This window comes from Siphateles boraxobius, unplaced genomic scaffold (genome assembly GCF_051911475.1).
Source record: "Siphateles boraxobius isolate OS27281-9 unplaced genomic scaffold, OSU_SipBor_1 24, whole genome shotgun sequence".
In the NCBI taxonomy this organism is placed as follows: Eukaryota; Metazoa; Chordata; class Actinopteri; order Cypriniformes; family Leuciscidae; genus Siphateles; species Siphateles boraxobius.
This window is the reverse complement of record NW_027508855.1, coordinates 3,950,304-3,972,830: the sequence shown is the minus strand read 5'-3', so window position 1 is coordinate 3,972,830 and position 22,527 is coordinate 3,950,304. Positions and strand designations below refer to the sequence as shown.

The window sequence follows — 22,527 nt, the reverse complement described above, 5'->3', positions numbered from 1 at the left end:
ACAATTGTTAAAACAGCATAAATAAAGCTTATTGACTTACTGCCATCGAATCTCTCGCCGGAAGTGATTGAAACTAACTGCGCGCGCGCGCGTGCGCACATGCGTATTATATGACGATAGTCAAACTTTGCGCATGCGTGGTAACACATACGTCACGTACATACGTGACGTAGAGACGTGACGTCACCGCGCTACAGTCTGCAGCGAGGGGTATCTCATTTTCTTAGCTGGTGTTTGAGTGATTTCCTGTAGACGAATACACATCCAGCTGTAAGGAGGCGTGTTGAACTGTACACTTACACTATTAGCAACTTGTGGCTTTTCCAAAGAATCCTCCAGAGGGCACCAAACATAGAAACCTAAAAAACTAATTTTTGTATTATTTATTATTTACCACACAAGCCTACAGGTTTAAACACTACACTGAAATGGTCACTGCAGTTTAGTGAATGAACATAAATGAGTGTATTTTGATCAAATAAATGCAGCCTTGCATTTAGAAAAAAATGTAAACAATAAAAAAAATTAATTGGTAGTTTAATTATGTGTTTTTGTTTTAATCTTAGTTTTACTTTAGTAAAGTTGTATTTGCAAAACTTTTTACAATAGCAGTCTAATTCAGTAAATGCATGTACAAATCAGTACATTTGAATGAGCCAGACCAGACCCGCAGAAATTGATATGCACTTCCCTTCTGTATAAGTTCAAAAATACAGTTATTGTAATTCAAGCAGTGTGCACCCTAAATTCATAAAGGAATCCGAAGAAAAATAACTTTTTTTTGGCATACTTAATAATAATAAAAACACTAATTTGAATAAAATCAGATTGCAATGTGTTACTTTACAATGACCTAAATTGGGTCATTGGCCCTAAATTGGCCTAAATTTTTAATGGGACAAATTTTCAAATTTTGTACTTTGAACACAAGAACAATTGACACTTATTTAATAATGGTCATCATATTTTGTTTTTGTTGATTGAGATATAGCAAATCCCACCATAAACATTGGGCTCACAGCAACTGTCTGACAGCTTTGTAGGAAGTAATACATGTTATTAGACTTCACAAGCAGTGCCTGATACTTTTGAGGCACATTGTTTAAATAGTACCAGATTTGGGTGCCACATACTGTACACCACATGACCAATAGTGACAAATCACTGCATCAATGTTTGAAAGCCTTCCAAGACGGTCAAATGCTGTTACAGAGTGGATAAACTACCTATTAATGTCTATAGTTTTGAAATGTTCCTCAAGCACACACAGGTGTGGTGTTAAAAGTGTCAAACAAACTTTTGGCCATGCAGTGTATATCACAGTGCTGTTTGTCATAAGGTGCAACAAAACCTGAATTAAAGTATTTTAAGAAATCATGGTGTGTGGAAGTGAATGTGACAAGAGTAACATCAAGACATCATATAAATAATCAGTAATTTAACAGAAAAAAGGCATTGCAAACAATATACAACAATATTTTACAATCCTCATGAGAAGCTGTGAACCAGATTAATGTTGCCAACAGACAACAAACCAGTTCATTGTACTGTAGGTACACTGTAAACTGAAGGTGAAAACTTCATTAGGAACCTCCATTCCCACAGCAGATGGAGAACAGTAGAGTAAAGAAAGTCCTGATTGCCTCAGCAAAGAGCTACTCAGTAAGAGCTCTGCAGAACAGCCCTCAAATGAGAGATTGTTTATGTTTTAGCTGAAGCAAACGTGTCCTACAGTAAACTGAAACTCTTCTGTTGTGTCGCTGTGGCCAAATAAAGCCACATCTCTAATTGGTAAAAGCTCCAGGTCTTCGGTCTCAAACTGGAACACAGACTCCCGAGGGCCTGTATCCAGCGCCTCTGTATGCTAAACACAGACAAAAAGGAGACATAATAAATTCAAGTGAACAGCAATGCAATCCATTATAACTAAATTACAGTTGTCTTACTTCACAATCCAGTAATGTTCCCAAGAAGCTCTGTCTTCTTGAATCGGCAAGGAACTTAATCTCTCTTTCATTGGAGCCCTGGTGGGTGTTTAGCTGGCATGAAAATGTGATGTTCTGCTTTGCAATCTTGCTGTTCAGTCGTAGGAATCTCATTTGCACCGCACCAGTTTCCGTGTAATCAAACTATAAAGTAAAGATTTACTCAGGGGCGGGACATGATGGCAGGAGGATATTCTGGTTATTGGTTCTGATCAAATAAAATACCTGAAAGCCGCCATCTATAGTGCTCAACCATGAAAATGAGTCTGACATGGCATCTTTGAGCCAGGATCTCATGGGTATCTAAAGCAGAGAGGTGTCTGATTATCAGCCTAATATGAATTAAACATAATTAAACTGGTCATATAGGATTAAATGTTAGGGTAGGCAACCCCAAAATCAATATATTTTGTTATACGGGTTGAAACTCTTTTCACATCCTGATAGCAATCAATAATAGAAGTGATCTAAATATGTACTAAATAAGTGACGAGAATACTTTTTGTGCGCAAAAAACAAACAAAAATAACGACTTTATTTCAACTTTTAATTTCCTTCTTTGTGGGCCTCTAGTCAGTTAACTAGTGTGATTGCGTAGTGCTACGTCACACGTAGGCTCACTATAGGCCGACGCTGGTCATGTGTGTGATGCGTGTGACGTACAACAACAGAAGCTTATTATACTAGTGAACTGACTCGAGGCCCACAGAGAAGGAAATGAATAGTTGAAATAAAGTCGTTATTTTTGGGTTTTTTGCGCACAAAAAGTATTCTCGTCGTTTGATAAACTTAAGATTGAGCCACTGTAGTCACTTGGACTATTTTAACGATGTCTTTAATAACTTTTCTGGGCTGGCAAGTTTCAATCCCTTAGAAGCCTATGGAGGAGTGATCCAGTTCTCAGATTTAATCAAAAATAGGTCTTACGTGGTTCGAACAACATGAGGGTGAGTAAATACTGACAGAATTTTCATTTTTGGTTGAACTATCCCTTTAAGGAAGAGTGGGATCTTATGCATTGAAGGCTAGCTTGCTATTGCTAACTTGTCCGAAATTGCCTACCTTACCTCTAATGTGGGGTCAGTAAGATTAAAAAAAAAAAGTTTTATTCAGCAAGGATGCATTAAATTGATCAAAAGTGACAAGACATTTTATATTCAGCGAATGTTGATGACAATTTTAACTTTACCTGTGGCTGCAGGGGTGACAAACATGTTTGTCCACCTGCACTGAAGTTACAATATACTAGCAAAGCATCAGCAGAACTGCCCTGATTTGGGTCGATATAATACATTCCTGAAACAACAACAGTCAAATAAAAATCATTAACCATAAGTACCATAAGTATCCATGTCTACAGACTAACAATAACATTCGTGAGAATGACCCTAACCACTTGTTAAGTTAGGATGACTGAGCATCAGTTCCAAGCAGGTGGTGGCCGGATGTTGCTTAGTGCCGTCTGGAGGATCTATGAAGAATCGCAGGTCTTGCTGAAGGGAGTCCAGCAAGCTCCTAATAAGTGGATAGTTGGGCTTGTCGGAGTAGTACATGAGGGCCTGATTTGTGAGAACCAAAAAACATTGTCACATTACAATTAAGTTTAAACCTGTGTAATTATGCATGTGATATGATGAATGGATCCTGATTTTTTTTATTTTTTTTATGTAAAATCAATCATCAGCTACTTACTTTTATCTGAGTCAGTGTAAGGTTTAGAGATAAGCCCGGTGGACCTGGAAGACCTGGTGGGCCCTAAAATAAACAGCACTATTATAGTTACTACATCACAGGCATTTTAATGAATTGTTTTACATGTATCAATCACTCAGGTAATGTAAATGAGTACTGTCAAACTCACAGGAGTTCCTTTCTCTCCTTTTAGACCAGTAAGTCCTGGAAATCCTTTTAAACCCTGAAAAAGTTGAATAAAACACATTTCATCATCAACAAATATTAATTGCAACAGTTAACTAGATAAGATAACAATTTGTATTAAATGAACGTCTGTATTTAAATGTTTGTTCCAAACCTTTACTCCAAATAGGCCCTGTAGAGGGAGCACATGGACACAGTGAAATCTTATCTTGAGTATCATGACTGCATGAAATGCTACTGGATTTTTAAAAATAAATCATTTTTGTCATTTTTCAAATATTTACTTTGTTCTAAATGTACACTACCATTCAAAAGCTTGGGATTAGTAAGATGTTATTTGGTAAGGAAGGACACATTCAATTGATTTTGATTCTTGACATTTACATTCTTACAAAATATTTTCATTTCAAACAAATGTTGTTCTTTGAAATTTCTGTTCATAAAAGAATTCTGAAAAAGTGCTTCCTGTTGTAACAAAAATATGAAACAGCACAACTGTTTTTAACATTTATAAAAAATAATTTAAAATAATTAAAAAAAACTTTTCTTCAGCAGCAAATCAACATATTAGAATGTTTTCTGAAAGATCATGTGACACTAAAGACTGGAATAATGGCGACTGAAAATTCAGTTTTGCCATCACAGAAATAAATTGCTATTTAAAAATATTTTTTTTTATCTTGTGAGCATTAGAGACTTTTTTCAAAAACATAAAAAAAACCTTACTCCAAACTTTTGAACAGGAGAGTAAAAAATAGGACATTTTGAAACACCAATGCAATATTTTGGAATTTAGGCAATTATTAATTATTTGAGAATAATATTTTGTGCAAACCTGTGCAGCATTTAAAAAATCTAAATCAAAACCTGAAAGAGATGATAACTTACAGGCAGCCCTGGTAGACCTGGGGTTCCTCTTTGACCAGTTGGGCCAATATCCCCCTAAAAGTGACACAAATTACTCTATTTTCTACATGCCAACAGTTTCGTTGTATGATTACATGCATATCTAAAATGTCACCTGCTCTCCCTTTGGCCCATGTCTCCCTTTCTCCCCATGCAGGCCCTGCTCCCCCTGAAATAAATAAACAGATATTCAGCCACTGCAAACAAGTAACATTTACTTACAGTATGTACACAAAATACTATTAGGTGCCTTGAGTCTGTTTCCCCTCCCTTCTGAAATGATTTAAGTTTCTTCTAGTGTTTGATTGAGATGAATGAAGGTACCTTCAGTCCATCTCCCCCTGGAGGACCAAGTGGCCCAATTTCCCCCTTCTCTCCCTTTGGACAGAAAGAAGAGTAAGCCTCAAGGTTCTCAGTTTTGTCTCTCTACCAGTTCTAATATGACATTTCCATTAATGCCCAAACCTCAAAGCCCCTTTCACCACTCTCTCCTTTCTCGCCTCGAATGCCAGGTGAACCCTGAAACAATGTAGACCACTAATAAATATTCACATTATCTTTATGAATTTATAAAATCCGATGAGGGAAATTTGTGTATTCATTTACATATTGTCCTGGTCTGCCAGGAGGTCCAGTCTTTCCCAATGCTCCCTTATGACCCTGTTACACATCAAACAAAAGCTGGTAAAACGTATTATAAATTGTGGCAAGCATCATGCCTTTACAGGTTACATAACATCTAAAAATGAGCAATGAATAAATGAGTACCTTCTCGCCAATAGGTCCTCTGAGACCCCTCTGACCAGCTTTTCCTTTTTTCCCCTAAGAGTGAAAGAATTACTCAAATTGTACTTTTAATCCTGAAAATGTTTTCTTCAAACCCTAACAAACCTTATTATGATACTCACTCTTTTCCCAGCATGTCCAATCTTTCCAGGAGGTCCATCCTGACCATTATTTCCCTGAAAAATTGGAAAAGTATATAAGACTTTAGAAATGATTAGAGCAATTGTAGAATTATTAGAGCAGCTGAAAAATCAAAGAGTGAATGTAATGATATAAGTTTACAAATTCAATCATAACATATAATGAAAAGAGATTTAGACTACACTGACCTTCAGACCTTTTGGTCCCTCCCTTCCCTGAGGCCCAGATTTGCCCTTTGGACCCTAAAGCATTTAAAGATAAATAATGCATAATACCTGATCTTCAGGCAGTGAAAGAATATTACCATTTAGTTACTGATAGAGATATTTTCACACAAATACTAACTTGTGGTCCAGGTGGGCCAACAGGGCCATCAACACCCATTTCTCCTGGAAGTCCCTGAAAATAACAGTGCAAATCATTTAAATAAAATAAAAAACTCCCCCCCAAAAAACAAAAACATTTTAAATAAATACTATGCATACATACACATACATATACATACTTTACATACATATAAATTTAGTATATTGTTGAATTTTTTGATAATATGCAAAGAAAATTGCTGATATATTTTATATTTAACATAATATTAAAGTAGTAAGTAGTAAACCCTTTATGGGTGCAGTAGGTGCAATTGATTTCTGCACTGTAAAAAAAATATTGTTTCCTTAAAAATTTGAGTTAATACAATGAAGAAGATTGGTTTAATAAATAAAAACTCAAAATATTATGTTATCTGAACCACACTAATTATCTAAGTTAAAGATAAAAAGTGAGAAACACTTAAAAATGTAAATAAACAAAACTAAACGCCTAAACAAACAATTTTGTGAATATTTGCTAGATGTCTTTTCTTTGTGAGTGCTGAAAAAAAATGTATTGTGTTTGTACTGTACATAGTCTTGGCTGTGTAAACAGGAGAGAAAACAGTGGATCGGACCGATCCATGGAGCACCAAAAACACTCTTGTAGCCCATCAGCAGTAGGGGAGTATACGCTCATGATGGGGAAGGAGAGAGAGTGAGAAAGCAGGAAACTTGTAGAAATACTGTAGAAAGAGAAATGGCTGAGATATTGCCAAAGAGGAAAAGGTCAGAGGAATATATTTGTAAGAAGAAGGGTTACGATCAGGCAAGAGCTAGAAACTGTGTTAATATTGGAAAAGCTTTTTAGCGCTGGAGAGACATTAGAGAGCAGGAAGGCCTGAAAACCGAATTCAAGGTTGCTTTGTTTCTACTCGATATGTGGGTATGAGTAACATTGTTGTTTTTTTGCTGTTGCACAGAACCAAGACATGCTGTTGTATACTGCTGTTGTTGCTGGTGAATCACAGCTGATTCTTTTATATTGTGCGAGCTGTTTGATGCAGCAGCTTTATGTGGTTGCCCGTGTTGCAGAGCGTGTTCGTTATTTTGGGGGCGGAGCAATGATGTGAGAGGTGTGTTTGTTTGTGTCCATGTAAAATATCAACAGGGTTTCTGAGAGATTGCTCACTGCACCTTTAATATAACTACATTCCAGTTTCTGTATTTAAATAACAATTTGGACCATTTTATTTAGAAATTCTACCTCCTTTCCTGGTAATGCAGAGGATCCTTTAGTACCAGGGAGACCCGGTGGTCCCTGTACAAAAGAGAGAGTCATCAGTTGACACCAAACATACTTCAGTAGCTCATTATAAAAGTTCTCATTTAATTCAGAGCCTCACCATCTGCCCTGGGGGTCCTTGTCTTCCTGGTTCACCTTTAGGTCCTTCTTGTCCTGGTGTACCCTTTGGGCCCAATAAGCCTACGGGGCCTCTGGGACCCATGGTTCCCTGCAATAAGAGTATTATTTATCCTCTTAAAAAAGCAATGTAACCGGAATATACCTTGAAACGGTTAGCTGTACTAACCTGAGGTCCTGTCTTTCCCATAACCCCATGTAAGCCTTTTTGCCCCGCCATCCCCTGTAGATGAAAAAAAAATACACGTAATGACTTTAATTTAACATTGGGGGTTGACCTCAGTCCCTGTAATCTTGGATAGCAGCTAATATATATGCAAAAAAAGGCATTGAAACTACTGTGGCATTCACAGTTCACTTGTATGCATTTGAGAGGTTATTTGACCCAGACAGTTTTAATATGGAAAACAGCCATTGATTTTACCCGGCTGCCTTGATCTCCTGGATAGCCAGTTGCCCCAGGTGATCCAGTTTCTCCCTTTTGAAACAAAGAGCAAGTCTGTTACATTAGGAAATTTATAAGGGTAATCCTAATCTATTACAAGGAACATTGATGAAAGAAACTTGAGGAAGAATAGGGAGTAATACCTTTAGGCCTGGTGAACCATTTGCTCCTGGTGGTCCGAGAAGACCCATCAAACCCTGCATTTAAAGACAACTTATAGACTCAATCAACCAACTGCAAACATCAAAAATTCAAAAAATCATGTCCATCAAAAACTGCAATCACATAAGTTGATTTAGGTTTTATGCATCTTAAATAAAATGCATACCTCTAGACCCATCAAACCAGACGGACCAGACTTTCCCATCAAACCATTCTGACCCTGGTGAAGAGATGATCATTATTCAAAGCACTTTACACTATAGATTACAACTAATACATATTAGCGGTGTGTAATAGTTAGAGAGAAGAAGGGTCTGCCCAACAGAAACATGATTTTTTCAGCAAAATCACTAACTAGTGGTCCAATGTAGCCTTTATTGCCCTTCACTCCTCGCTCTCCTCTATCCCCCAAAAATCCAGGTGGGCCTTGTTGTCCAGAGAATCCTCGATGTCCAGGGTCACCCTGAGTGAATAAAAATGTAGATACTTTACTTTTTGTAGAAACTGGTCAGTGTACAGACCTCTACAGTACATTTAATTAAATTTGACTTAAAATAACCATATATTGAACTTATTGTACCTTTTTTCCTTTAGGTCCCCGGTCTCCAATATCACCTGGATGTCCGATACCTCCCTGGATATGAAATATCATACTCATTATAACTTATTGCAATGCATTTGAAATTAATGAGGACTTTTATGATACACACACTACCGTTAAAAAATTTGGGGTTGATACGATTTTTTGAAAAGACATTTTCTATGTTCACCAAAACTGCATTTATTTGATAGAAAAATTTACAGTAAAACAGTAATATTGTGAAAAGTTATTACAATTTAAAATCACTATTTTCTATTTGAATATGTTTTAAAGTGTAATTAATTAATGTAATGGCAAAGCTATATTTCCATCGGTCATTATTTCTGTCTTCAGTGTCACATGATACTTTAGAAATTGTTGTAATATTCTTATTATCATCAATGATGAAAACAGTTGAGCTGCTTATTATATTGGTAACACTTTATTCTGCTTTAGAGTATTAGTAGATTGTCTGTTTAATATCTGCTAACATTTTATTTTGATGGTTCCCCAACATACATTTTACTGACTATGAGTAACTATGCAAGTACATCAACTTATTCTACAAACCTGAACCCTAAAACAGTCTACTACAGCCCGTTACAGTCTACTAATACTCTAATGTCAGTTAGTTGACATGCAAAGTTACTTATAGGTAGTAGAATGTCTAAAGTGGACTATCAAAATAAAGGATAACCATTATTTTTGTGGAAAGTGTGATACATTTGTACAAAATTTCTTTGATGAATAGAACGTTCAAAAATAGCATTTATTTGAAATAGAAATCTTTAATAATCTTATAAATGTCTTTACTCTCACTTTTGAATAAACGTGTTGCATTCTTGCTAAATAAAATGATTAATTTCTGTTAAAAGTAAACAAAGTAAACAACTTTTAAATGGTAGTGTAGCTTACTAACAGGCCTTGAAGCCTCAGGTAATCAATGTATGACACTGACCTCTTTGCCGCGTGGTCCTGGTGCACCCTGCACCCCCTGAGAGCCCTGAGGCCCGTGTTCTCCCGGAGATCCATTTGGACCAGGCTTTCCAATGGCTCCAGGTGATCCCTTAAATCAAATACCCTAGTAAAATCATTTGACTTGAAAGAGCTTGGAGAGGAAGCTGATAGACTCCATGATAAAGTTTTGTTGGATGTACTGTATATGAACCAGCATCAATATTTGGCACTTACACATCCCCCTTTTGGCCCTGATGAACCCTCAAAACCAACCGGACCAGGATGTCCCTATGAAGAGAGAAGTGTTTTAAAACTTTGTTAATTCATTATGAATTTTACTAAAACAAGAAGGGGTAGCTGATGTATAGCATTTCAACAAAGATCTCCAGCACTTATGCTATGTAAATGTTCCCTATCTCAAAACATTCCCCTGTCTTTGTTAAAAACATACTGAACCAGAGATCAAGTTGCTTGCATTTTTGGAAATCTGCCCAAGAAGTTGATACAGGGAACACAAACAGGATCTCATATCAGCAGATAATTCTGCATATATTGATATGAACTGACCTGTGGTCCATCTAATCCAAAAGATCCAGGGTCACCAGAAGGTCCTGGTAATCCCTAAAGGAGAGCATTATAAAGTAAAATGTAAAGTAAAAATGCTTAATCATATGTGTTATGTAACTTGTTTTAAGAAACTGAAATGTTTACAATACCTGCTCTCCTTTTTCTCCTACTCGACCAACCATTCCACTTGTTCCCGGTGAGCCCTGAAGAATAGCAGAATGTGTTCAGAATCTCAGATACAATCTCAGAATTGCTACATCCTTTTTTAAAACCTAGCCTAAAAATGCAATCAAAATGAGGGGTACCCACTCACTAGTAATCCATTTGGTCCTTGTTTTCCCTGTGGCCCCTGAGGCCCCTGGCTCCCTGGGGGGCCTTGCTTTCCAGTTACACCTTCAGGCCCTGGCAGTCCTGAGTGCCCCTGAATTGACAAATATATACACACATGAATTAATGTACAACATTATATATAAAAACAGAAATATTGTGAAATATTAAAATTTTACCAAACTGTATTATTCATGTAAAAATTTAATTTATTCCTGTAATGGCAATGCTAAACTATCAATTTTAATATATTTATATATTTTAAAATGTAATTGATTCCTGTGATGGCAATGCTGAATTTTCATTTATACTCCGGTCTTCGCTTTCACATAATCCTTCAGAAATCATTCTAATATGCTGATTTGGGGCTCATGAAACATATACACACACTTTATTTACTGTACTTTTAATTATAATTTATTTTTACTTTGCTTCTGAAAAAAATAAATGTGTGCTTCAAACTGAGGGCTACATACAGGCACTCCTTGCAAACCAGCAGGTCCCGTTTCCCCTTGGCGACCCTAAAAAAATGTTGGAAACATTAAGGATAACCTCTCTGAATATAAAAACAGTGCTGTTAAACTTTCAAAATACATCTAGTCTCTGTCATGGGGAAGTCACTTTACCAGTGGTCCACGTGGGCCCCTCTCACCAGGCGGGCCTGGTAAACCCTTAGAAGGTAACAATGGTAACAATTGTTTTAGAGAAGAAGAGAAGAAGTGACAAAGATGTCATAACATTAATGATATTTATCAGTTGACATAAAATTTAACTTACCGATGGCCCTCTCTGCCCTGGAGGACCAAGAGGTCCCCTGATGCCAGGTTCACCCTGCAGTTGCACATTCACACAATACATGATACAACATCCAGAATGATCAGAGAAATATTCATTGTAAAATATTTACAGCAGAGAGTTCTAACCCTCTCTCCTATGTGACCTGGCCGCCCACGAAGGCCGATGGCTCCCGGATAACCCTTTGAGCAAGAACAGCATATCATCAAATCCATACTACAACAAACAGATCATGATTTTTTATGTCAGTCCAGACTGGTTTATGCAGGATAGTGTCACTTACATACATGCCTACAGGCCCCTGAGCACCTGCAATGCCAGGTTTTCCAGTGAAGCCCTGATAACAAACACACACAGTAATGATACATGTGTATTTTTTACATTATTAATGTTCTGACAGCAATATAAAGCTCTGTGAGGCTCACCTTCTCACCGGGTGGGCCTTGGATGCCGTCTTGGCCTGGTTGTCCAAGCGGACCCTAATGAAAGGAGAAACCTTGAGCTACTGTGGTAATGAAAAGCGTAACTTGTGTTTTCAGCAGTGATTTGTGTAAGAATAAAAATAGTTCTGAATTTCAAATTCTGTGATGGTAAGGAATATGAAACATGAACAATATTTTACATTCCATTTTCAGAGTTTGTCTACTATGGAAGCTTGTTTCCTCCACAGAATAAAACATTTGAAAAGATAATTGCGACTTTTTTTATCTCAGAATTGTGAGTTTTATTTCTCAGAATTATGAGATATAAAGTCAGAATTGCATTGTATAAAGTCGCAATTTCGTGTTATAAAGTCAGTATTACGAGATATAAACTCACAATTGACTTTTTCTCTCGCAATTACAAGTTTATATCTCGCAATTCTGAATTTATAACATGCAATTGTGATTTATATCATGAAATTCTGACTTTATATCTCCCAATTACGTGTTATAAAATCACATCAAAAGTAAAAAAAAAAAATCAAAAAAGTCAGATTGGCGAGTTTATTTCCACAATTTTGACTTTATAACACGCAATTGAGACTTTATATCACGCAATTCTGACTTTATAACACACAATTGAGACTATATCACGGAATTCTGACTTTATAAATCGCAATTGCGAATTTATATCACAAAATTCTGACTTCAATTCTGAAGTCAGAATTGGCGAGATGTAAACTCGCAATTCTGAGAAAAAAAGTCAGAATTCTGAGACAAAAAGTGGCAATTACCTTTTTTATTTTTTATTCTGTGGCGGAAACAAACTTGCATAGTCTACTCTGTGAAAATGTAACTTTTAACAGTCCTTGCAATAATTTTTTAAAAATGTATCAGTTTGTCCTGTTGTTATGCTTACCTGTGAGCCTGGAGGGCCTTGTTTTCCTGGCTCTCCAATCATGCCCCTCAAGCCCTTCAGATGACAAAGATTACAGAAAATATGATGTGTGACAAAAAAAAAAAAATTGTGAAACAGTCCACACTGAATATCGTTGTTCAAACTCTGTTTTCAACTCTTGCTGTCATGCTGAAGCAAAGATCAACCCAACAGAATTAACGACCTTTTTAAGTTTAATAGTCTATGATCTTTTAACCTTTTTCAGGCCAGTCTGACCCTGACATGCTTGTATCAACCATCTGCTATTATTATTAACCAGGTTTTACAAGCTTTTATTATAGCAGCAGTTTTCTATATTGGCTAAAATTCATAGAATATTTTAGATGATTATAAGAAACATACATCAGGTCCTTTATCACCTGGGTCTCCAACAGAACCAGAAACACCCTGCAAGGCACATAAAGAAAATAAGCACAGAACAAAAAAAAAATGTATTACTCATAAATATGATAACTTACTTTGCAGTAATGGTAAAGCACTCTAACTGATATAAAAAAAAACTTAATATTAAGTGTATGAAATGGGAACCTGTGTACCAGGCTTTCCTTCTGGTCCCTCAGCACCAACTTGACCTTGTAAACCCTGAAAAAATAGCAAAAGTATATATGATATATATGAAAAGTATAAGTCTTGACTGCTTTTACTCATTCAATTCTCTTACCATTATTCCAGGTATACCAGGGGGACCATGTTGTCCAGCTCGACCCTGAAAATAATAACATAACATAACATAACATCAAAAGATACGGAACGACTTCTTCAAATTTTTCTTATTCATAATGCAGTGTTTAATATCTAACTTAACCATAAAATAAAACATATGAATAAATCAGAGACCAAAACTGTACATTTATTTAATAAACATTTAATAAAGGTTTATATATAGTATATATAAGTATACATATAAAATTCACTATCCATCCATCCATCTTCTTCCGGTTATCCAGGGCCGGGTCGCGGAAGCAGCACTCTAATCAAAGACATTCAGACTTCCCTCTCCCTAGACACTTCCTCCAGCTCTTTCGGGGGCATACCGAGGTGTTCCCAGGCCAGCCGGGAGACATAATCTCTCCAGCTTGTCCTAAGTATTCCCCGGGGTCTCCTCTCGTCGGGACGTGCCCGGAACACCTCCCCGGGAAGGCTTCCAGGAAGCATCTGGAACAGATGTCTGAGCCACCTCAGCTGGCTCCTCTCGATGTGGAGGAGCAGCGGCTCTACTCTGAGCTCCTCCCGAGTGACCGAGCTCCTCACCCTATCTCTAAGGGAACGCCCAGCCACCCTGAGGAGAAAGCTCATTTTGGTCGCCTGTATCCGGGATCTTGTCATTTAGGTCATGACCCACAGCTCATGACCATAGGTGACAAGAGGAACCTAGATTAACCGGTAAATTGAAAGCTTCGCCTTGCAGCTCAGCTCTTTCTTCACCACGACAGACCGCTACATCGACTGCGTTACTGCAGAAGCTGCATCGATCCGTCTGTCAATCTCCCGTTCCATCTTTCCCTCACTTGTGAACAAGACCCCAATATACTTGTACTCTTTCACTTGAGGCAGGAACTCTCCACCAACTTGAAACGGGCAAGCCACCCTTTTCCGACTGAGAACCTTGGCCTCGGACTTGGAGGTGCTGATTCTCATCCCAGCCGCTTCACACTCGGCTGAAAACCGTCCCAGTGCACGTTGAAGGTCCTGGTCTGATGAGGCCAATACAACAACATCATACGCAAAAAGCAAAGACGAAATTGTGTGGTCACCAAACCCTAGGCCCCTAGCTGCCCCTAGAATTTCTGTCCATAAAAATTATGAACAGAACCGGAGACAAAGGGCAGCCCTGCCGGATACCAACATGCACTGGGAACAAGTCTGACTTACTGTCTGCAATGCGAACCAAGCTCCTGCTCCGGCCGTACAGTGACCGGACAGCCCTTAGCAGAGGGCCCCGGAACCCATACTCCCAGAGCACCCTCCACAGGACGCCGTGAGGAACACAGTCAAATGCCTTCTCCAAATCCACAAAACACATGTGGACTGGTTGGGCAAACTCCCATGAACCCTACAGCAACCTGGAGAGGGTACAGAGCTGGTCCAGTGTTCCATGACCGAGACGAAAACGACCCCGGTCTGCCAGTCCAGAGGTACTGTCCCCGACCGCCACGCGCTGCTGCAGAGGTGTGTCAGCCAAGACAGCCCCACAATATCCAGAGACTTGAGGTACTCAGGGCGGATCTCATCCAACCATGGTGCCTTGCCACCGAGGAGCTTTTTTTTAACTACCTCGGTAACTTCAGCTTGGGATATGGACGAGCTGAAGACGTGTCTTCCTCAATGGAAGACGTGTCGTGGTATTGAGGAGATCCTCGAAGTGTTTGTTCCATCGTTCGACGATATCCACAGTTGAGGTCAACAGCTGCCCACCTCCACTGTAAACAGTGTTGGTAGGGCACTGTTTCCCTCTCCTGAGGCGCCGGACGGTTTGCCAGAAACTCTTCGAGGCCAACCGATAGTCCTTCTCCATGGCCTCACCGAACTCCTCCCAGGCCCGTTTTTTTGCCTCCACAACTACCCAGGCTCCAGTCCGCTTGGCCTGCCGGTACCCGTCAGCTGCCTCAGGAGTCCCACAAGCCAGCCAGGCCTGATAGGACTCCTCCTTCAGCTTGACGCCATCCCTTACTTCCGGTGTCCACCACCGGGTTCGGGGATTGCCACCTCGACAGGCACCGGAGACCTTATGGCCACAGCTCAAAGTGGCCGCTTCGACAATGGAGGTGGAGAACATGGTCCACTCGGACTCAATATCTCCAGACTCCCTCTGGATATGGTCGAAGCTCCGCCGGAGGTGGGAGTTGAAGATCTCTCTGACAGGGGACTTACATTCCCAACAGACCCGCACAGTACGGTTGGGTCTGCCGAGTCTGTCCAGCTTCCTCCCCCGCCATCGGATCCAACTCACCACCAGGTGATCAGTTGACAGCTCCACCCCTCTCTTCACCTGAGTGTCCAAGACGTACAGCCGGGGGTCGGATGAAACAACCTCAAAGTCGATCATCGATCTCCGGTCTAGGGTGTCCTGGTGCCACCTGCACTGATGAACACCCTTATGCTTGAACATGGTGTTCGTTATGGACAAGCTGTTCAGAGCCCAAGCTGTGCGTGGAGGTGAGCCCGGCTATCTCTAGTCGGTACCTCTAAAACCTCCCGCACAAGCTCAGGCTCCTTCCCCGCCAGCAAGGTGACTTTCCACGTCCCTAAAGCCAGTTTCCGTGTCCAGAGATCGGGTCGTCAGGGCCCTCGCCTTCAACTGCCGCCCGATCCACTATGCACCGGCAACTTGTGATCCCTCCTGCAGGTGGTGAGCCCACGGGAGGGCAGCCCCACATTGCTCGTTCGGGCTGAGCCTGGACGGGCCCCATGGGGGAGGCCTGGCCACCAGGCGCTCCCATGCGAGCCCCTGGCTCCAGGCTGAGGCCCCGGCTGTGCCATGCCGGGCAACATCTCGGTCCTTGATTTTTCATTTTTCATTATGGGGTTCTGAACCGCTCTTAGCCTGACCCGTCACATTTATTTATATAAGCTTTTATTAATCTATTAAATAAATGTATGTATATGACATAATATGGATATCACCAATCATATTCATCAAATTACTGTGAATTTTTCCATTATCAACTTTTTTTCTTAGATCATATTTTTTTTAAACATTTAAATTATTCAAAAACAAATTTTTTTTTTACAAATTGATGCATTTTTAAATGAAACAAATAGTAAATTTACTCTGGATCCTATGGGTCCTGTTCTTCCATTACCACCAGGTTCACCCCTACTGCCCTATGTTTAAAAAAAGAAAAAAGAAAAGGAAGAAAGAAAGGTTATTGATTTAGGTGCATGTATTAATAGGACACAATGAAAGGACCTTTGGGCAACATTGTTTTTTAAGAGTAGCTCTTATTTGAAAGATCACAGTTAGGTTGGTGTAAAAGGGTGAGCTATAAGAATGTTTTTGGTCCGATAGCTCCACCTGAAAGTCATAAACCAGTCTGACCTTTTGACCCTCTTTTCCAAGCATTCCCTGAGGACCCACTTCACCATCTATACCCTTTAGGGGGAAAGTGTAAGAGAAAAACGATGTAATTTGCAAAGAAATCTTATTTTAACCTCAATTGTCAACTTATTATGCCTATAATGCTTTAGTTCTGCCCATGAGTCTATCTGCTTGTTTCACCATTGCATGAAGTAAGGCATGTTATAGGGAAGTCTCTCTGTCATTGTACCTGGATACCTGGAGCACCTGGCTGACCTCTGACACCAGGTAAGCCAAGAAGGCCTGATTGGCCCCTCACTCCCTGAGGACCCATGATCCCTGGTGCTCCTTGTGGTCCCTAAAGACATACAGTACAACCATAAATTGAACATTTTATGAATCCTTCAAGTATGCATTTAAATCTTCATAACTTTTGAATATATTGTGTTGCTGCCAGAGATTACTTTTTTCCCCTTGGGTCCTCTGTCACCCTTCTCTCCATCCGGGCCCTGATAGCCCTGAATCAGAGGCACTAATTAGTGAGGCAATACATGATAAATTAAATATATTTACAAATATTTACTCTGATTTCAAAGAAACATACAGTGAGATTTGAATCAGATATCTTACTGTGACACCTGGAAAGCCTTTTGGCCCTGGATGTCCAGTCATACCCTAAATAAATAAAATAAAAATAAAAAAAAGAAGAGGAACATGACAAATTAATAAAAATGAATAAATAGATAGATAGTAATAATGGACTCCTAAAATATGGTTTCAGTTTTTATTTTTCAAGGCATCTGCATAGAAAGCATGTTTCTAGCCTGCCAGAGCACAACAGCAGCTAGGATTGCAATATGGCTGGGTGAAATTTAATTCCATTTTAAATGGGTTCAATCATGCCCCTTTTTACAAGATGTAATATAAGTCTCGGTGTCCCCAGAATGTGTCCACGATGTTTCAGCCAAAAATTCCCCACAGATCATTTATTATAGCATGTCCAGTTTGCTTTTATTTGGGTGTGAGCAAAAATATGCTGTTTCCGTGTGTGTACCTGTAAATGCAAATGAGCTGCTTCTCCACGCCCCCTTTCTAGAAGAGGGTGGAGCCTTTACAGTTCGTGCTTCGGAAACTCCAGCAACAGCCAACAACAAAACTGGAGATCCTCAAGCGTGCTCATGTGGGAACTATAGTAGGATGTTGGTATCGACCCATCTTTCAGAATCAACTTTTGTGCAAATCCAGCATTGAACTGACCCTCATTTGTGATGCAGTCTAGTGGTAGAATGATTTGCACACACATATAAGATTTTACCTAATTTCTTCAGCATATTTCCTTCATAAATAAAATAAATCCACGGTGTCCTTAGTGGCTCAAATGCTGGGAGTCTATGGAGACGCTTATGTTCATTGGTACATCCAAAAACAGAACATTTGTCATGTTTATGTGGCGCAGACATTATATCAATAGGTGCTATAGCGAGGATATAAACATGGCGGAATATGTGTGGCTCACTCTGGGCAGGATCTATGCTAATAGGGCAGATCGTCACCAGTCATGGGAGGGCTTGTCTCTACTGTCACAGTAGGGGAAAATCTGGGATAGTGGATTTTCAGACACTGCTTCTGATTTGTGGGAGGATTTTAACTACTATAGGCTGGTTGTTTACACACACTGTGGAGACACATCAGTGTTCAAAGACCATGTAAAAGTGAATTCTGCATAAAAGATCCCCTTTAAAAACAAAGTGACTTGAATCAATCTAAATGTACATATCTAGCATGTTAATCAGAGTTATAATGTATACAATACATATACCGTGCATAAAATGTGTTATATTGGTGGCTGAAGGTTTGACGTATGAGTTTATAAGTGTTTTCATATAGATTACATTCAGTATATGAGAAACGGACTCACCATGGGGCCTTCAATGCCTTGTAGCCCTCTGATACCCACTGGACCATCTGGTCCCTGTCCACAAACAAAAACCATCTGTTATTGTACATCACAGATTGTGTTTTTGACAGATAATGAGTTCCCATTTTGTACATGCACACATTTACGTGGTTTCATAACTTACTTGGTCACCTTTGAGTCCCTGTGGACCACCCTGACCTAGAAGTCCCTGTGAAAAAATAAGCAAACACCCATGAACAATGTTAAATGTCACAAAAGACCACTATTTGTATGTTTTTTTCTACTTCAATAACATTGCTAGTCTACATGGTGAAATTGACCTGTGACCCTGGATGACCAGGTGGGCCTCTATTTCCCTCAATCCCTCTAGGCCCCTAAGAGGAACGGTCAGAACAGGTTTCATATTATTTCAGGCTCTGATCATTCTGTAAGAACAGGCTTCAAGACGCCATGACACAATAAAATGTCAGTATACCTGAGGGCCCTTCCGCCCCACAGGGCCAGCAGGTCCAACGTCCCCCTGTAACAGCAAAAGTGTTTTGGTTAATCAACAGCTTCCAATCAGATTTCAATATTTGTAGGTGACATAGTCAGATAATGTTACCTTACTTTAATGGTTTGAACAAGATTTCACTACAAATTCAGCAAGCAAGTCTCATCTCAATCACTTACTTCTGAACCATTGACACCTTGTGCACCAACGAATCCTGTAGCACCTGGTGCTCCCTGGCAATACACATATATGCATAACTGAGCATTATTAAGTAGTATCCATAAATAGATTATCAAGGGTGATTCCTCTGTTAAAGCACTTTTGACTATATGAAATCTTGAAAAATTTAATTTCTTTGAATCATGTTTCATTTGGGAACAGTTATTCTTTCTTATTAAAGTTTAACAGATTACTTATGTCTAAATAGATAAACAGATTATTGTGACTCACCACTGTCCCTGGAGGACCATGTTTTCCATCATTTCCTGGATCACCCTAAGAAAATAAAATAGTTTATACTGTCAATATCAATATAAAAATAAATTGTCAGTTATTATTGTTATTATTGTTCAATATTCATTTTAATAAATTGTTATTTATTGAAGCAGTTGACATGATGACTATTACAAAAGATAATTCAATTAACTCACCTTTGGACTGGGTGGTCCAGGAATCCCCTCAACACCTTGTAAACCAACAGATCCCTAAACAAAACAAAAAAAAACAAACAAAAAAAATTAGCACTACAAGAATAATGTATGTGTGTGGGGTGGTGGTGGGGGTGTATAATTTACTTACTGGAGGACCAGAAAATCCAGTAAACCCAATTTCTCCTTTTGAGCCCTTTAAAAATAATAATAATAAAAAAATCAACACCCGAAAATAAGAAAAGCGTAACAATTCTCACATTTGTCAATGACAAGACATGTCTTTTAGTGGTAGTTTCCCATCCTGATCTACTAGGGGGCAGAATGTGTGTTGAATTTGTACACAGGTACGCAGATTTTTCTTACCTTTTGGCCAGCCTGTCCTTTATCTCCTATGGGGCCTGGAGCACCAGGAAAACCCTATTCATGAAGGGAGGAAAACTGCTTTATGTACAAAGTTATATTAAAAATTATCTGTATGAGACAGTTACAGGGGAGTGTATTTCAGAATATTATGCATTCTCATGTTGTACCTCATCTCCTTTGTCACCAGGGGGTGCTCTGTCACCTTTGTAACCACGAGGACCCTTGAACCACAATCAGAAATATACTGCAAAATGGGTTTCCGCAATTTAAGGTCATATGTTACACAGCCACGATTTATAGCTTTACAGAATATATCCAAAAGTACTAACATACCCACACTTGTGTCCCAACTTGAACTTTTACTACTACTACAACAAAAGCTATACTATTGATTTCCCATGCCCTGCAGTCTCACCTGTAGGCCAGGAAACCCTGGAGATCCAGCCATCTCATCCGGCCCATTCTTTCCATCCTTTCCTTGAGGCCCTGCTCGGCCTCGGACACCCTTTGGTCCCATGTCACCCTGTTAGAAAGTGCTTGCTTGTAACTCAACCCTGTAGACGCTTTGCATAAATCTACACTAACGTTCAACGGTTTATTTTTTTTTAAAGAAATTACATTACTATTCAACAAAGAAGACTTTTACATTGTTACAAAAAAATTCTATTTCAAATAAATGCTGCTCCTTTGAACTTTCTATTCATACAATCATTTTGAAAAAAACAAATGTATTATGTAAAATATTAAGCAGCACAACTGTTTTTAACATCGTTAATAAGAAGAAATTACGTTTCTTGAGCACCAGATCAGCATATTCGAATGATTTTTGAAGGATCATGTGACACTGAAGACTGGAATAATGACTGTTGAAAATTCAGCTTTGCCATCACATGATTAATTACATTAAAAAAAATATTACAATAAAAAAAATTAAATTGCATTAACATTTCACAATATTACTTTTTTTACTGTATTTTTGCTTGAGTAAATTAACCCTTAGTGAGCCTAAGAGATTTCTTTCAAAAACTTTTGAACAGTAGTGTGCCTCATAGTAACATTTAACTGCTGTTGAAGATACCATAGAACTCTCAATGGTAATTCTAAACATATACATTCACACACACACACACACACACACACAGACACACACACACGCACACAAGAAAAGATATTGTACTAGAATAGTTACCATCTCGCCTCTGCGTCCTGGAGGTCCTGTCTGGCCTGGGTCTCCAGGTAATCCCTCCAGAAATACAACAATTAACCACAGTACTCTATTTTCCAACATGCAATATTCTTACCATAAACAGTACTAGTCAAAGATGCACAATGACCCTCAATATAGTTGGTGGTCATTGTAATATCCTTTCATACTCTGCAACACAGGCAAGTAATGTGTACTGTAACAGTTCAGTCTTCATAACTATGTTCTGTATGTTTGATTATGTTTACTCACAGGTAAGCCAGGTCTCCCTGTCTCACCCATTGGTCCAGGGAGTCCCCTCTCTCTCTGCGGGACATCCGAAGGAAAGGGTTTAGTAAGAGAGACCATGTGCCTATTATATCATTATGTTTTGCTAATTTATTCCAATTTAAAATACTTACAGGCCATCCAGCCTCTAGCAACTGATAATAAGATGTTCGCTGAAAAACAAACAGATGAATGAATATCACATACTTTATCAGAGCTTCGGTTGACAGGGAGTTTGAACAGTCAAATAGTATATAAATAGTAAATAGTAACCAGTAACCAGTCAAAAGCTTTGGATCGGTAAGATTTTTAATGTTTTTAAAAGAAGTCTCCTCTGCTTTCCATGGCTGCATTTATTTGATTAAAAGTACAAAAAACCCACTAATATTATGTTTTCTATGCGATTATAGAGTAAAGTGTAATTTATTACTGTGATCAAAGCTGCATTTTCAGCAGTCATTACTCCAGTCTTCAGTGTCACATGATTCTTCAGAAATCATTCTAATTTGATGATTTGTGCTCAAGAAACATTTCTCATTATTGTCAGTGTTGAAAACATGTATTTCTATTTTTATTTCAGGATTCTTTGAAGTATAGAAAGTCCAAAAGAACAGCATTTATCTGAAATAAAAAGGTTTTGTAACATTAAACACTACCGTTCAAAAGTTTGGGGTGAATTTAATTGATCAGAACAGTTACAGTAAAGACATTTATAATGTAACAAAATATTCTATTTCAAATATGTTGTTCTTTTGAATTTTCTATTCATCAACGAATCCTGAAAATATTGTACACACTGCTTTCAGAAATGCTTTTCGGTTCATGTGACACTGAAGACTGGAGTAATGATGCAGAAAATTCAGCTTTGATCACAGGAATAAATTACATTTTAAAATATATTAAAATAGAAAACAGCTATTTTAAATTGTCATAATATTTAACAATATTAATGTTTTTTTGTTGTTGTATTTTTAATC

The 22,527-nt window shown here is 38.6% G+C and overlaps 1 protein-coding gene across 1 annotated transcript in view; it reads right to left on the bottom strand.

Moving 5' to 3' along the window:
* Positions 1-548: 548 nt before the first annotated feature.
* LOC143748716 (uncharacterized) overlaps positions 549-22,527 on the bottom strand; it is a 54,606-nt gene continuing 32,627 nt past the window's right edge. The window contains exons 10-68 of the mRNA XM_077240845.1: positions 21,685-21,723; positions 21,536-21,589; positions 21,269-21,322; positions 20,495-20,602; positions 20,247-20,300; positions 20,080-20,133; positions 19,865-19,909; positions 19,717-19,770; positions 19,517-19,561; positions 19,246-19,299; positions 19,049-19,093; positions 18,894-18,947; positions 18,737-18,781; positions 18,574-18,627; positions 17,286-17,330; positions 17,120-17,173; positions 16,906-17,013; positions 16,677-16,730; positions 16,409-16,462; positions 13,299-13,343; positions 13,166-13,219; positions 12,980-13,024; positions 12,599-12,652; positions 11,683-11,736; positions 11,541-11,594; positions 11,386-11,439; positions 11,240-11,293; positions 11,089-11,133; positions 10,939-10,983; positions 10,449-10,556; positions 10,285-10,338; positions 10,136-10,189; positions 9,803-9,856; positions 9,570-9,677; positions 8,612-8,665; positions 8,387-8,494; positions 8,198-8,251; positions 8,013-8,066; positions 7,849-7,902; positions 7,594-7,647; positions 7,408-7,515; positions 7,269-7,322; positions 6,042-6,095; positions 5,885-5,938; positions 5,678-5,731; positions 5,538-5,591; positions 5,376-5,429; positions 5,235-5,288; positions 5,094-5,147; positions 4,885-4,938; positions 4,752-4,805; positions 4,018-4,035; positions 3,847-3,900; positions 3,678-3,740; positions 3,379-3,544; positions 3,175-3,281; positions 2,211-2,288; positions 1,947-2,129; positions 549-1,864 (exon numbers count right to left, since the gene is read on the bottom strand). Coding sequence (XP_077096960.1) covers positions 1,709-1,864; positions 1,947-2,129; positions 2,211-2,288; positions 3,175-3,281; positions 3,379-3,544; positions 3,678-3,740; positions 3,847-3,900; positions 4,018-4,035; positions 4,752-4,805; positions 4,885-4,938; positions 5,094-5,147; positions 5,235-5,288; positions 5,376-5,429; positions 5,538-5,591; positions 5,678-5,731; positions 5,885-5,938; positions 6,042-6,095; positions 7,269-7,322; positions 7,408-7,515; positions 7,594-7,647; positions 7,849-7,902; positions 8,013-8,066; positions 8,198-8,251; positions 8,387-8,494; positions 8,612-8,665; positions 9,570-9,677; positions 9,803-9,856; positions 10,136-10,189; positions 10,285-10,338; positions 10,449-10,556; positions 10,939-10,983; positions 11,089-11,133; positions 11,240-11,293; positions 11,386-11,439; positions 11,541-11,594; positions 11,683-11,736; positions 12,599-12,652; positions 12,980-13,024; positions 13,166-13,219; positions 13,299-13,343; positions 16,409-16,462; positions 16,677-16,730; positions 16,906-17,013; positions 17,120-17,173; positions 17,286-17,330; positions 18,574-18,627; positions 18,737-18,781; positions 18,894-18,947; positions 19,049-19,093; positions 19,246-19,299; positions 19,517-19,561; positions 19,717-19,770; positions 19,865-19,909; positions 20,080-20,133; positions 20,247-20,300; positions 20,495-20,602; positions 21,269-21,322; positions 21,536-21,589; positions 21,685-21,723 — 3,807 coding nt within the window. The 3' untranslated portion in view covers positions 549-1,708. The remainder of the gene's footprint in view (positions 1,865-1,946; positions 2,130-2,210; positions 2,289-3,174; positions 3,282-3,378; positions 3,545-3,677; positions 3,741-3,846; positions 3,901-4,017; positions 4,036-4,751; positions 4,806-4,884; positions 4,939-5,093; positions 5,148-5,234; positions 5,289-5,375; positions 5,430-5,537; positions 5,592-5,677; positions 5,732-5,884; positions 5,939-6,041; positions 6,096-7,268; positions 7,323-7,407; positions 7,516-7,593; positions 7,648-7,848; positions 7,903-8,012; positions 8,067-8,197; positions 8,252-8,386; positions 8,495-8,611; positions 8,666-9,569; positions 9,678-9,802; positions 9,857-10,135; positions 10,190-10,284; positions 10,339-10,448; positions 10,557-10,938; positions 10,984-11,088; positions 11,134-11,239; positions 11,294-11,385; positions 11,440-11,540; positions 11,595-11,682; positions 11,737-12,598; positions 12,653-12,979; positions 13,025-13,165; positions 13,220-13,298; positions 13,344-16,408; positions 16,463-16,676; positions 16,731-16,905; positions 17,014-17,119; positions 17,174-17,285; positions 17,331-18,573; positions 18,628-18,736; positions 18,782-18,893; positions 18,948-19,048; positions 19,094-19,245; positions 19,300-19,516; positions 19,562-19,716; positions 19,771-19,864; positions 19,910-20,079; positions 20,134-20,246; positions 20,301-20,494; positions 20,603-21,268; positions 21,323-21,535; positions 21,590-21,684; positions 21,724-22,527) is intronic.